The following is a 13644-nucleotide window of genomic DNA, read 5'->3' on the forward strand; positions in this document are numbered from 1 at the left end:
CAGGAGAACAGGGTATTCAAAGGGCAGCCTCCTGCCTAATTAAGACCCTAATTATTTAACAAGACATAGCAGGAGAGAGAAGCAGGCAGCATGCCCAGGGGCAGGTGGGAGACTAAAACTGTGGCTGGTTGGGGAGATGCCACTTATCACCTGGTCATAGAAGGAGATGAGGTTAGTCAGGCACAATCTACCCATAATGAAGCCATGTTGGCTCTCTCTCCAAATGACACCTTCTGTTAACCTATTGTTGATGGATTCTTTAATAATTCTTTCCATGCTCTTTCCAGGGATTGAGGTAAAACTGATTGGCCTACAATCCCCTGGTTCTTCCTTCCTTCCTTGAAGATAGGCACCACAATGGGCTTTCTTCCAATCTTCAGGAACCTCTCCCAAGTGCCACAAGTTCTCAAATATCCTTGCCATCTGTCATGCTATGATGTCAGCCAATTATTTTAGCACTCTTGGATGCATTTCATAAGGGCCTGCTGACTTAGGGATGTCCAGCCTCTCAAGGTGTTCCCTCACGAGGTCTTTGCCAAATGTAGGCATGTGGTCACCCATACCCTCATAATCCTGTGTTCTGTCAGGCAGGGTGATTCCCTTGGGCTGGTGAAAAACCGATGCAAAGTAATCATTAAGGAAATTAGCTTTTTCCTGGGTGTTGGATGGTGGGGAGGGAGAACCTGGAACCTGTTATGAGCTGGGCAGGGCAGCACAGAGCTCTGTGCTGCCTCTGTCTGGCTGGTATCAAGCTCTGGGGCCCCGCACTACCTTCACCCAGCCCCCTGCATATTAGGATCAGGCTCCAGGGATCTGTGCTGCCTTCACCCAACACCCTCATGCTGGGATCAAGCCCTGGGGACCTGTGCCACCCCCACCTAGCCAGGATTGAGCACCAGGCAGCTGGAGGCAATGAGGGACCCCAGGACCCAATACTGGCATGAAGGGGCTGAATGGGGACCAATCTAGCCTGCAGATCTGCTCCAAACCATTCATTTGGCCCACAGGGCAGCCAAAATTGTACACACCACTGACAAAGACTGATACAAAGGATGACAACAGAGTCTCTGGGAAAAACTGGGATGCCAGATCCTTACAGCTTACATCCCAATTCTAGGTCTACTGTCAACAAATAAACCTTACCTACTTGCTCCCATAGTGGATGGGGGGAGGGAAGAAGGGGCGATACCAGGAATCAGCGATTTGACAGTCTAGATGACTTCAGAGTGGCCTCAAGCAGATTTGAGTGAACTCTCCTAAGACAGAGCCACAGTGTGGCCCTGGGTTATGCTCTCAATTGCCTACTCTGCTTCACTGACGGTCTCTGTTTCACCCTAGCAGGGGTGAGTGGCCGTAGCTCATTTTGTCAGCAATAGACCCACAAGGGGAGACGGGCTCTGTAGGCAGCCTGGAGAGGCCAGAAAATTAGCATTTGGGTAGATCTAGTGGCCTCCACTTGGCTACTGTGGGCAGGGAAGCCATGGAATAAATACACCAGAGTCCTACGCTCTGGCCCAAAGTTGGAGGGATGCATTTCATCTCCCTAGTCTCATCCTACACTTGGGTACATGCAGTTCAATTAATTAAGCTTCAGATGAGACACAAAAAGGGAACAGAAGTAAACATTCATGAGTATTCTCTGACAAACTTTGTTTAGCAACACATTGTAGGTCTCTCCACGCAACTTATTTAAATCATAAAGACCCTGATTCATTGAGGCACTTGACAACATGCTTACATTTAAGCAATTTCTACTGACTTCAAACAGGTCCAAATGCCTACTTGAAGTTATACCATAATAAATAGGTGTTTCAGAGCATTACCCCTGGGCTAAGGGATGTAGCACAACTTTACTTGAGTGAGTGATTTCTGATTTGACAGCATTTTAAACACACACACATACACTGTACAAATGGCAAAATTCAAGAAAATGAAGCCTAAGACTATGTCATTCTGCTTTCTACTTAAAAATGAATCTACAGAAAGGACTTTTTTTTTTTTTTTTTAAATGAAAGGCAAACAAATATTTCTGACAAGGAATGATGACATTCAGCAGAGAGTATCCCACTTCACCAAAGTGTAGAAGATGGAGTAAGCAATGAGAACTATAATTCCTAAAAAATATTACAACCATGTATAAGGACCATAAGATAAAAATCAAAGAGTTCCTCAGTACATACGACTGCCATCAATGAAGGTGGATGTGGTAGGCAATGAGACCTCCTGTACTTTGGGTGAAACAACGGCAACAGGTGGCTGGTTTACTCTGACTGCTGTGTGGAAAAAGGAGGGGAACAAAAGCTATTAAAAGAAAATACATGAAAATCTATTCTGCCAATTCCTTAGGCAAATCAACAGTGAAAAGGGAAAATAAATGCTTCAACAGAGGGGAAAGGTTATGGTGGTTTGGGATAAAAATCAGATAGGAACTTTGCATCTAACAAACATTTTCAGTCATAAGTAGCTGAAAATAGCACTTAACCATGGCATTTTCTCATGTATATACAAGCTACATAATTACATGGGAAGAAAGTTTTGCTCAGAATATCATCTAAAATACAGAAAAGCCATTTTCTATATAAAATTTAAGGCCTGCAATTAAATTTGCTGTAAGCACAAAATGATCCATGCAATTTTGGAGCTGTCCTGTAAGTCCACAAAATAATTGTCTGACTACTTTTAAATTTAGAATCCAGACTGCAGATTATTACAGGAAAAGTCAGTCTCCATTGAGCCACTCAACTATGTAATTTAAAACTGTCCTTTTAGAGGTTTATGGACTTTCTTCTCATTTAGAGAAATTCCTCAACAACAAAGCCAGGACAGGCCGCTTTGCAGCTGCTATTGTACACTCTAGATAAAGCAAGGAAAAAGGGTGGTATAATGTACTACAATCCAGCACTCCCACTCTAGTGACTGGCAGCTGGCATCAACTAGCACAGTCCTGAGGCTGCTGTAATTTGTGTCACCTTGGCGCTTCCCTGTCAGAACACAGGACCAATGCCACATCCAAGATTTCCCAAGTGGGGATGTGGAAGCAGCAACCTGCTCTGCAGGGATGGCTGCACCTCCTGCTCCCAGCCTCCTCCACCCCCACCAATGTGAGAAGACCACCCTTGAAGGGCTTCAGGGACTTGTTTAAATCCTTAAAGCAGGTGAAAATCCTCCCTCCCCTTCCTTTCCCCACTCCCCTCCCCCACCTGCCACTGTGTTTTCCCCTGCTGTTCCTGGGGTGGGGGAAACACCAGAGCTGTTCCTGCTGACCCCAGCCAGGTGAAGACAGGGACAGCAGCAACAGTGTGGCAAGAGAGTAGTTCTCCCTTCCCTACAACCATTCCCGGAGATCAGGGAAAGAGCTCCACCCCAACCCACCCCCACTGCTACTTTTTCTGTCCCTAGCTGAGCCAAACCCACATACAGCCCAGCTGGGACAGACAGGAAGAGCCCTGGTGCTTCCCCCACCCCCGGGACAGTGGGGAAAGCAACAGTGGCAGGAGGGGAGGAGGGATTTTCACCTTTCACCTTGGGGGCTTAAAAAGTTGCCAACTCCCATGGTGTGGTCCAGTCCAAAAGGAGGCTGCAGCCACCTCACTGCACCCCCTCTGGTTCCACCCCAGTGCAGAACTCTGAAATAGTTGAGAATTTGTAGCAAAACCCCCAGGGTTTTTTTGGTTTTGTTTTTTCTTTTACATTCCTCCCCCTCCCCAATCATTTCTGACTCTCTTTGCCCTCTCTACCCCTTATAAGTAATTACAAATAGTACTAGGTAAACTATAGTACGTTCTTATACTCCCTTATAGTAACAAGCCCCTTTTAAATTGTAAATACTGTTCTATTATGTTTGTATTGATCTTTACTGTTTTATATTGAATGTATATGATTTAGGCCTGTGTCTGTAAAGTAATGTCAAGTTTCCATTTTGTATGTCAAGACTCCATCTTGTGTCTCCTGCCCGGGTATAACCTATTGTATAGTATGTTGTAACTGTGACTCATGTCTAACCAGTTTCATGTAAATTGGTTCTTAAATAAATGGGAGTGAATGAGGGTGCTTGAGGTACAATGGTAGCAGGCCTCTAACAAATGATCAACTCAACGACCGGACCATCAACTCAACAACCAGACCACTGCCTTGCATTGACTCACCTGGAAACCACAGACCTCACCCAGGAACAGAGACAAAACCCAGCATTTCAAAGATAAAGAACCTACAGGAACCCAACATTTGGAAGACAAAGACTATACAGAAACCAGCAACCCACCATTTTGTCCCACCAGACAATGAGGACACCTGGATTTGCATGTATGCATCTGAGCAGAACTGGCCTTGCCTGGGCATGCCCTTCCCATAGGAGACACAGGTAGATCAAAGGGGTGGTAAAAGGGGTGGTAGGGTGTGACCTCTTTGGGATGCCCTCTCCATCCTGACCAGCACCATGCCACACCACCTATCCACCCAGAGGCCCTCCTGGCAACCCCCTCTGGACAACACCTTGCTAGAGAAGACCCCAACTGGCCATCAAGGATCAACTCGCAGCCCAGAATAGGTAGCTATTACCCACCTTCCTTCCCCAAGCAAAGGACCTGGACTCTGTCCCCACACACCTTGACTTCAATCTCTCCACCAAGCCTTTCCTCTCCTGCTGTGTCTGTGTCTGTGCCAATAATTCCATGGGGCTGTATAGTGTGCTGCCTGATTAATAAAACTTATTTTGAAACCCCAAGTTGGGTTTTTGTCTGACTGGTCTCCTGGACCTCCTCCTTGATTTCCCAGCTTTTTCCTTCAGTTCTTTCTGCCTCTCAGTTTCCAGCCCCGATCTCCCAGCTTTCTGCCCCTCCTTTTCCCAGCTGTCTCCTCCTTTCCACCGGGCTTTTTCCCTCACTTCCACCCCAGGACCAGGTGACCTCAAGTAACCCCGGGGGCCACAGTGACCTCAAGTAACCCCAACCCCATGACCTCGAGTAACCCCGGGGCACATTGACCCCAGTTAACCCCAACCCCAAGTGACCTCGAGTAATCCCCAGCACCAGGTAACCTAAACACTCTCTAGGGTTAACAAACAGCCACGAAAGTGAGTGTTTCTGTGTGTGCATATAGTTTTGTATGAACCCATAGAGTGAGTGAGTAAGTGAGTGAGTATCATACCCTCCTGTCTAACTGCGCAATATTGAGATCCCGAGTGATGTAGCACGTGTCAAGTCAACAAATTCAGTACAATACACCCAATTCAATCTAAAAAAAATCCTTGATGTAATGTGAGAAACTGTGCACATATTCTTGTGTGATAAGGAAATCTGTTACTCTTTCAAACTACTGAGGAATCTTTAAATGAAACAAGCACTTGATACATTAGTCTGATTTACCTGGTTTGACAGTGACATTCACAAATCCTTCTCCAAAGGCATTTTCACCAGAAACAGTCACTCTGAATGCATAGAGGCCTACTGACAGCTGAAGCATACAAAAAAAAGTGCTACCAATTATATGAAGAATCACACAAAGATAATATAAATATTTAAAGATACTTATTAGCTTGCAATACTGTAAACAAGGAACTTGAAACCCCGGGCTCCATTTATAAAGTCATGAACAAAGTATGGACCATCAGCCAGAATGGGCTTGAGAAACAGCCACATGGGGCATTCTTACTTTCCCCTAGGACAGGGGTTTTCAACCTTTTTAATAAATGAACCCCTTATGACTCAAAGTTTCAGCTCCTGTACTCCCTTATACTTTCTACTTGTTTATAAGGGGGGAAGATCAGATTGAGGCCCCTGCAGTATAGAAGGGAGTGGGGCTGGGGCAGGAACTACACAGCTGGGATCAGGTGCAGTGAGGGACAGAACTGCGAGTGGCTCATAAGGGGGGAGTGGGAAGGGGGCGACAGATCCCACCGCTGCTTGCTCCTCAGGAGGGCATGGGGAGGCACATGCCCCCAGGTCTGCATGGGGTAGTGCAGGGTGGGTTGCAGCCAAGGTAGCACCGGGCTCTTCCCAGCAGGGGGCTGGGCCACGCTGTGCTCAGGGTGGGTGGCAGTGGTACTGGGAGAAGGGTTGGAGGACTGTGGCAAATTCTGGAGTGACTGCACCCCCCTCCTCCCTCTGTAGCCCCGCTCCTATAGGCCCCCCTTGGCGAGGGAGGGAGTGGGGCAGGGGCTGCACAGCCAGGCAAGGCCCAGAATTGAGCTGCACACACCCCAAAAGGGCATTGGAAGGTGCATGCCTCTGGATCTGTGCGCATGGGGTGGGCTGGGGCTGGGTGGCTGACCAGGCTGCGCTTGGGGCGGTGGAAGCAGCGCTGGCAGAGGAGCTACAGGAGGCTGCAGCCACTCCAGAATTCTCCATAGCCCCTCTAACCCCCACTTCCAGTGTCACTGCCAACCGCCCCAAGCACAGTGCAGCTCAGCCCACCCACCGAGAACAGCCTAGTGCAGCCCCAGCCCACCCTGCCTCACATGCAGTTCTGGAGGCATGCACCCCACCCATGCTCTCCTGAGGTGCGTGTAGTGGTGGCACTGGGAGGAGGGGCCAAATGGGGGAAGAGCTTGCACACAGTGGTCGCTACAACCACCAGTCACTGGCTTTTGGCTGAGGGCAGTGGCCTGGCAGTCAAATCAGGAGAGCTAGCTGGGGCAGAGGGTGGGGAGGCACCACAATGTGCCATGTGGGGTCAGCAGTGCCCAGTGCACCTCTCTCCCTCCCCCAGGTAAGAGGTGAACACACCAAAGGAGATGCTACACCATGCCCCAGGGTGCGCTGACTCTGCCCACCCACACATACCCCCAAAGACCTTTCTAAGTACCCCTGGGGTACACATGCCTCTGGTTGACAGCCCCTGCCCTAGGACAGTGGTTCCCAACTGTGGCTTGCAGTCCTGTTGGACCCACATCAAATTAAAAATTTGATGATAAGGATGCATGGGAAATTCTGAGGGTTGATCGTGTTTTAGTGGTCTTAAAAATTTGGGAATCACTGCCTGAAAAGATAAGTCCTTTGAAAGTTGTATGCAAGGGAACTTTGTCAGTCAGTAAAACTTTTCTGTGATGAGTCTACATATGAGAAGGAAGCAGGGTGCCCTATTTACGCCGATTCTATAGATCATATTTTCCTTACTGTTTGCAAAATGCCTCAGCAGCATTTTGCTGATTCATACCAGTCAAAGATCTAAGACTTTCAGTAGAAGGTGAAACTGATTTATAAAACAGTGATCGTATAGGTTAGGGACAGACATTTAAAAAGCCTGAGCCTGAACTGATTCAATCTTTGCAGGTTAATCTAACCTGAACCCATCTGTAGCTGCACAGACATCCTCTTTGGACTGAAGAAATGCAGGCAGATGCTAGGGGACACTAGAGCAGCCCTCCCTTCCCTTCCACACTGCTGAGCTGGGGAGGGGGCATGCCCAGGCCCTGGCAGGACACTCAGATTAGGGAGGGGTTCCCCCACACACTGCTCTTGAACAGCCCAGCAGGGAGTTGATAACAGAGCAGTTATCAGCCCGTCAGCAAAACAAAAGCCTCTCTCATTAGTTCAAGCTCTTCTTAAACAACTTTTTCCAAGGAAGGATGGAGGGACATTAGCAGCTACCTGTTGATTAGCTCCAAAAAGCCCTAAGCAGACACTGTCCTGTCTGCCTTACACAGACACTTCTCCACATAAGCTAGCATACCACATGCTAGCTATTATCAGTAATGTAGGAGAGGGGAGGGGGACACAGGGAAGCCAGGCAGATACAGCTATGCCTACAAGTCTGTGCCGGAGCTCCAGCCAGAGAGCTGAGGGAAGAGGCCAGCCCATCTCTCTGGGGCAGAAAGCCCTGTCCAGGGCTGTAAAGTATCTGGGATGCTGGGGGCCTATGGTTTAACTTAAACCAGCAAGGGGTCTGGGACAGACATTGCATAAACCGGTTTGACCCAAATCAGTTAAGTGTGATACTACATTCAACCAGGTTTGTCTTAAACAGGTTTCAGCCATTTTTAAACTGGTTTATATACACTGAACTTATATTCTGTTACAGATCTAAAACAGCTTCTGATCACTTAAAACGGTTCATGTGTAATGTCTCTCCCTAGCCATAGGCTTTTCAACAGCATGCTGCAGGACGCAAAACTGTAGTATCTAAAGATAAGTGAAATTTTGTAGCCAAAAGCAACACAAATTCATGTGAGTTTTGCTGAATTGTTCATGGTGGGGGGGGGAAAAAAACCCCAATGATTTTCATTGTTCGAGTCAAAACACCCTTTCATTTCAAAATTTCTTGATTTTTTTTTTTATAAGAACACAAGAAAGAAAACATTATTTTTCTCCAACTTCTTGACTAGCTAAAAAAAAAAAAAATTACCTGGACTGAAATATGAAGCAAACTGACAAGTCCAGGATTCGCTATACATACCAAACCAAATGCAGACATCACCACAGACTCCAAGACCTCACACAACAGTTGGATGGGTCAAGTCACACTAAACCTCAGAGCACTTACCTGTGAGAGTTTCAGTGTTGGTGTATGCCTGTGCTCCATTTCACCCTCATAGTCAGCAGGGTGACTGATCAGGCTCCACTCATAGCTATAAGCAGTTTCTAGGGTAGAAAAAGAAGAAAAGTAATCAACAGTTTTGCCTTCAAGCTAAACATACAGGGAGAAATGATGAAATTAGGTACAGCATCTGTAATGCCAAAAATTTTAGTCAAAACAATGATCTCTCATGTTTTAGCCTCTGAAATAACAGCATGCACTACAGTACTGTAGCTCACTCAGTGGTATTTGAAGTAGCTTCTTTTCTTCACCATCACTGACCTGAGCACTGGAATCATTTTTGTTTTACAGGCTTATTTACAGTGCATTTGTTCTTTCCACTAGCAGCTAAAAAGCAGCATTAAGAGTTCAATGTAATGCTTTAAAAGCTTAATCCATACCCTCTGCTCCTCCACCAGCCCTGTAAATAATATAAGTAGCTCCCCTGGAAGCAATCAATGTAAGGTCTGACCTAGTGCATTTCTAGAAGAGGATCTGGCTAGTCCATATGAATGCTACAGCAGAAAGGCTACAATGAACTAGACTCAAAAGTCACTTGGAAACCCCTCTCACAGCTAGAGCCACAGGGTACAGACAGAAGTTACATCTGTCAGTCCCCTGAAAGTGCTCTACAGCCATGCCATAACACACATGCACAGCTGCAGAGCACTTTAAAAGTAGCCGATCATGCAACAAATTAATCCTCATCAAATGTGCGATCAGATAAAGGTGCTCCACTCTGGAGTGCCTTGGGGAACTTCTGTCAGGCTGGGCAAACCCCAGGCCACAGCTCGCTCCTTCGTACTTCTCCCCACTCTCTATAGAAGCACCAAAGCTGCACAGACATCCTGTCTGGACTGAAGAAATGCAGGCAGATGCTGGGGGACACTAGAGCAGGGCAGGGTGGGGCAAGGCTAGGGGAGAGAAGATACAGGCAGTATCTTCAGGCGTGATCATTCCTGAAGTGGAACTCAATCCCCACGCACCCCCACTCTCCTGGACCAACAGACAAGCATATGTTGGGTTGGGGGACACTAACTGATGGTGCTTTATGTAAAATGCTGGGAGTTAGAGTGGGGGCCTGCAGGTCTGTCAGTGCCCACAGGGTTTGGCCAAGAGGATCTCAACCCATCAGAAGGGGAAACTGGACCCTCAGAATTCCTTCCTAGTTATGAGGTACATCTAGCATGAAGTCCAACTTCATTCAAAGTCAGTATTTTGTGTTTTCTTGTATGACAAGACCATTCAACTCACCTGTAGGTGGTGGTGGGACAACAAAAGCATTCAGTTCAACTTCATTTCTGGGGAGTGTCACCTGGATGTTATCACCAGCTGATACAATGAGCTCTTTTATTGACTCTACATTTAAAAAATAATACAATTAAGGACAAATTAATTTAAAACATTTTAATAGGGATGCAGTCATTGTTCATCAACTGGTAACTTTCAAAGTAGGTACAAATTATAAATTATCAAGGAAATGTAATTATCAGATTACAATTGATAAGAATAATCATGATTATAGATTTATTTTCTCTCCAGGTTACAAACTGTTCGCCTAAAGTTGCAATCAGAATAAACTTAGCACCTACATTAATATTACCAGGAGCAGTAAAAGTTAAAACCTCCAATCCTGAAATTCGATGAAAAGCACCAGAGTGTATCCAACCATTTGGAATTTATTCAGGAACATCCCAAGATGAACAGAGGCAGTACAAACTGGTATAACAGATAAGGGAACCATGTAGGTTGGTACAACCAAACTTGGCACAATGGATGCAAGTAATATATAGGAATGTGGTAATTAAGTACAGTAAGTACATTTAATTAGAAAACTGTAAGGTGCTTAGTACCAAAAGTGATTTATCATGCATGGGCAATGATGCAGGCTTAATGTAAGCATTTCTAATGTATAAAAAGAATAAACCAGAAATGCACTTTGGATTTGCATTTAACACTCCACTATCCCTCCTGTCAGCCAGTCTGATCACATGGCCAACAGTATCATCATATTCACTGAGTAGCTGCTGCGTCCTTTGAACCACGTTATAATAGGAACTAATGGGCCCTTGGAGGCAACAAGTGTACTAACAGAAAATATGAAAAGAAAGCCTCTGCCTCTCCCCATATATAACTCTTCTGTATTCCCATTACTTATGGTCCATGAATGCAGACCAGGGACCAACTAACAGATCCAGCATTCTAACCCTGTTCAAGTGCAAAGCCAGGGAGCCCATCTTCTCCCAAGTGAAGTCAACACTATTGCTGTGCATTCTCCTGAGCACTTGCCAAAGAACCTTGACTTTCTCTCCAGGACACTTCAGACTCCATCTGCTAAGCCACTTAGGGGCACACAAATCTCTCTTCCTCAGCCCAAGTGCATTTGTTTTGCTTAAGGGCAAAATTTCAGCTCTGAATTGAATCATGTGTGTGCCTGAGCCATCCACCAGACAACACTCAGTGATTCTGATAACAGTTTTGTGAACAATTTCCAAGAACTTTATTGTTGGAAGCTCTCCAAAGAAAAATGCAATCAGCATTAGAATAAAAAGACCATACTAAATAATTCAGCATCATCTTTACCAAAGCAATAGGCTCTTGCCTTTTTTGTCAAGTGTGTACCATTTACATGTTTGTGTGATGCTCTAAAAGGCATAGCTAATATGTTATTCAGAGAGCCACTTTTTAAAATTCCATTAAAATAAGAGGCTGCCATGAACCTATGGCTTAACCATGGCTTAACACTTTGCATGTTATTTCATGCTGCTCTTTACCTAGGAACAAGTCTCCCTTCCTGCAAACCACTCTTATCTACACAGTCAACCGATCTATTCGGTAATGGGGTTTCTTTTTGGCAGTATACTTTCAGGCAGGGTTCAAACAGATCTACACCAAAGGCTTTCCAGGAGTTGGAAGTCCTGAATTAAGGACTGAATCTTGTTTTTAGATCCCATCCTTGTGAGAGAAGAGTAGTCCCAGTGATGACACAATCATTTCCTGGAAAACACCCCTGCATTTTGCATAGAAGATACATAAGAAGAGCACTAACAGTTGACCTGGATTGTGACTGTCCCTTAGACTGGAAGTGTTTGAGGAAGAAGGCACAGCTGGAGAGCTGTCTGGCTGTTACAGTCACCAGTGAGTGGAACCCTGCTGCTACATGCTGCAAGGGTTTTGAACAGTGCAGCATTTTCAAAGGTCACCTTATGATAATGGTCTGGTTAAAGCAGGCCATTTTGAATTTCCAGAGAGCCCTGCTGAAAACAACATTTCTCAATAGGTCCAAAAATAAATCCATTTTCAAAAACAAAAGTGCTCTTAATATAGAACTCGTGGGCAGAATTCTGACTGGCCTTAAATTTCATTTCTTTTGTCTAAGACATGACTGAGATTGAGCCTGGAGTTTATAAGCCTACAGCTGAAGAGTGTGGGCTATATACTTGCCAAACTAGGATGTGTGGTTTTATGGTAGGAAGCAAGCCAGCCCCAGAAAATAGAAATCCAATAGGAAAAGGCACTCAAACTCTTCCCAGCCTTTGTTCAGAAATGCTGATTTGACAGGCACAAAAGAAAAACATTACCCTCTAACAATCAAGCAAAACACTGAACAGGGTTTTCTCCCCCCCCCCACAAATAAATAATATTACTATTACCATCTCCACAGAAGCTCAAGTAGGAAAACTATTAAAAAGGACCAGGCTCAACACACTATAAAAACAGTCAAAGGCCTCTTTGATTCCCTAGCTGATCCCCCTTTGACAGAGCTCCTTAGCCACCACAAATAAATTAGTGATCCTTGGATTTTAGATTCTCTGTCACTCAGTATCACAATATGAAAGTTGTGCTATTGATAGCTCACATATTAGTGATAAATTGCACTTTGGTTCAAAGCTTCTGCTCCCCAATCAATTTGGCAAAAAGAAATTTCACTCACAGTCTGCCAGTCACATCAGGAGTCTGTTTTGGGTTTTGGCTTAGGAGGCATCAGTTTCTCAATACTTTCTGCCAGAAGTTCAGCCTTGAAAAAGAGTTACCTGCTTTGGCCCCATTGGTAGGAGATACGAATTGCTGCGTGACAGTAGACCGAGAGGGGAGAGGGTTAGTAGGAAGTGGTGTGATTCCATCTGGAGTCAGACTGTGCTGAGCTGTTGTGGAGACCTGGGTTCTCTCTAAAATAGTTGGTGTGAATCCCAGGTTGTCTGAAGCAGGATTATGGGAAGGTGTTAGAACCTATGAGATGAATTGTAGGGAGAAAGTTATTAAGATAAACCATTGTCCAAATTCAGATATACATTTCTATAACGCACAAACTGATTTGGAAGTCCCACGTTAAGCAAAACATCTGCCATAAGTTTCTGCAGAAAATTCACAACCTCAACAGTATTTTCAACAAAATCAGGAAATTGCCAGGAAAATAAAGGTACTTTGGAAAATTTGCAAGGCCAGCAGTTCTCAGAGCCCTGTATGGTGACAATGATGATGCAGTAATATTACTCAACAAATACTCAGAAATGGCCATTGATCTGACATCAGAAAGTCATAATATTTCACATTCCCACCATTTCATTATCTACTGAAAATTTGCATCTTTTGTCTGTATCTTGTAATTTTACTGTTTATTTCTAAGACCTGATTGATTGGTGTTCTTCATTTCTGTTTTCTTAATGCCTGTAAATAAGATGCCAACTCTGAATCATCTAGCTAATGGAATAGTGCTCTTCAGCTGACCTGTCCTATGAAAATGGTGATTCTACAGATATACACATGGGCAGAGCTAGGCTTTTGAAAATGGGGTTGCAGACAGTGTGGCACATCTGAGTAGCAACCCAGAAAGGGCAGAGCACAAGTGCAACTGGGTTGCCACAGCAAACAGCTAATGAGATTAATTAGGAAGTACCTGCAAGAAAGCCTGGGGGAAGTCAGCTGACCAGAAAAGGGGCAGGGCCTGAGGGATATAAGCCCCATTAAACCATTATTTCTAGTCCCCTGCCCTTATCCTGCCTCCCCACTTCCCACACAGTTTGTCATACTCATGTTAGAAATATTATTAAAAAGTAGTGAATAGTGAATAAAGTGTTGTTAGAACTACACAGTTTGTATCTTGTACCTGATAAGCAGAAACACCACCAAGGA

At 45.0% G+C, this 13644-nt stretch overlaps 1 protein-coding gene across 5 annotated transcripts in view; it reads right to left on the reverse strand.

Annotated features, from left to right (window-relative positions):
• The window catches only part of KIAA0319 (KIAA0319 ortholog), a 105306-nt gene that overhangs the window by 45028 nt on the left and 46634 nt on the right, over positions 1-13644 (reverse strand). For 4 of the 5 annotated variants that reach the window (XR_002102819.1, XM_019544320.1, XM_019544311.1 and 1 more), the window contains 5 exons: positions 12546-12741; positions 9766-9870; positions 8479-8576; positions 5364-5451; positions 2181-2273 (listed from right to left, as the gene is read on the reverse strand). Coding sequence is in view for 4 of the 5 variants with exons in the window: in XM_019544320.1 (XP_019399865.1) it covers positions 2181-2273; positions 5364-5451; positions 8479-8576; positions 9766-9870; positions 12546-12741 (580 nt within the window). In the remaining variant the exon portion in view is untranslated. Of the gene's footprint in view, positions 1-2180; positions 2274-5363; positions 5452-8478; positions 8577-9765; positions 9871-10103; positions 10357-12545; positions 12742-13644 lie in introns of those variants that run through there. The other variant, XM_019544340.1, reaches the window with a different exon arrangement.

Source organism: Crocodylus porosus, unplaced genomic scaffold (genome assembly GCF_001723895.1).
Source record: "Crocodylus porosus isolate Cpor-Errol unplaced genomic scaffold, CroPor_comp1, whole genome shotgun sequence".
Classification (NCBI taxonomy): Eukaryota; Metazoa; Chordata; order Crocodylia; family Crocodylidae; genus Crocodylus; species Crocodylus porosus.